This window comes from Etheostoma spectabile, chromosome 2 (genome assembly GCF_008692095.1).
Source record: "Etheostoma spectabile isolate EspeVRDwgs_2016 chromosome 2, UIUC_Espe_1.0, whole genome shotgun sequence".
Taxonomy (NCBI): Eukaryota; Metazoa; Chordata; class Actinopteri; order Perciformes; family Percidae; genus Etheostoma; species Etheostoma spectabile.
This window is the reverse complement of record NC_045734.1, coordinates 11167960-11168423: the sequence shown is the minus strand read 5'-3', so window position 1 is coordinate 11168423 and position 464 is coordinate 11167960. Positions and strand designations below refer to the sequence as shown.

At 40.9% G+C, this 464-nt stretch overlaps 1 protein-coding gene across 1 annotated transcript in view; it reads right to left on the bottom strand.

Moving 5' to 3' along the window:
- Positions 1 to 6: 6 nt before the first annotated feature.
- Positions 7 to 464, bottom strand: part of LOC116697797 (arachidonate 15-lipoxygenase B-like) — an 8570-nt gene continuing 8112 nt past the window's right edge. The window contains 2 exon segments of the mRNA XM_032529281.1: positions 7 to 189; positions 399 to 464. The exon segment at positions 399 to 464 is cut by the window's right edge and continues 105 nt beyond it. Coding sequence (XP_032385172.1) covers positions 10 to 189; positions 399 to 464 — 246 coding nt within the window. The 3' untranslated portion in view covers positions 7 to 9.

The following is a 464-nucleotide window of genomic DNA, read 5'->3' as shown; positions in this document are numbered from 1 at the left end:
TTCTGATATTTAAATGGCCACGCTGTTTTCGAGCTCTGTTGGATCCATGTATGTGTATGGGACCTCCAGCCTCTTGTTTCTGGCGTTGATGACCCCACTTAACACGTCAAGCTCTCTTTGAAAATCCTTTATCAGCTTGCAGGGAATCTTCTCACTGAAATGGTCCTCTGGGTACTGGCCAAAAGGGACCTGATGTGATAAATGATACATTTTAAAAAACTGTTTAGAAATGTTTGAACTTAAACTATTGGCAATATAATGTACAGTTGTAGTGGTCATGATTTCTTTCTGTGACACAAAGAGGGTGTCTTGCCCTAATGACATACTGACCTACTTTCTACAACCTGAACAGAAAGGTGATTTATATAAAAATGTTTCATAAAATCTCGGGCACTTACGAAGTCAGACGACTTCTTGCTGAGTAGCCACAAGGTGGCCATTCCCTGAACTGTTGTGTTGACGTC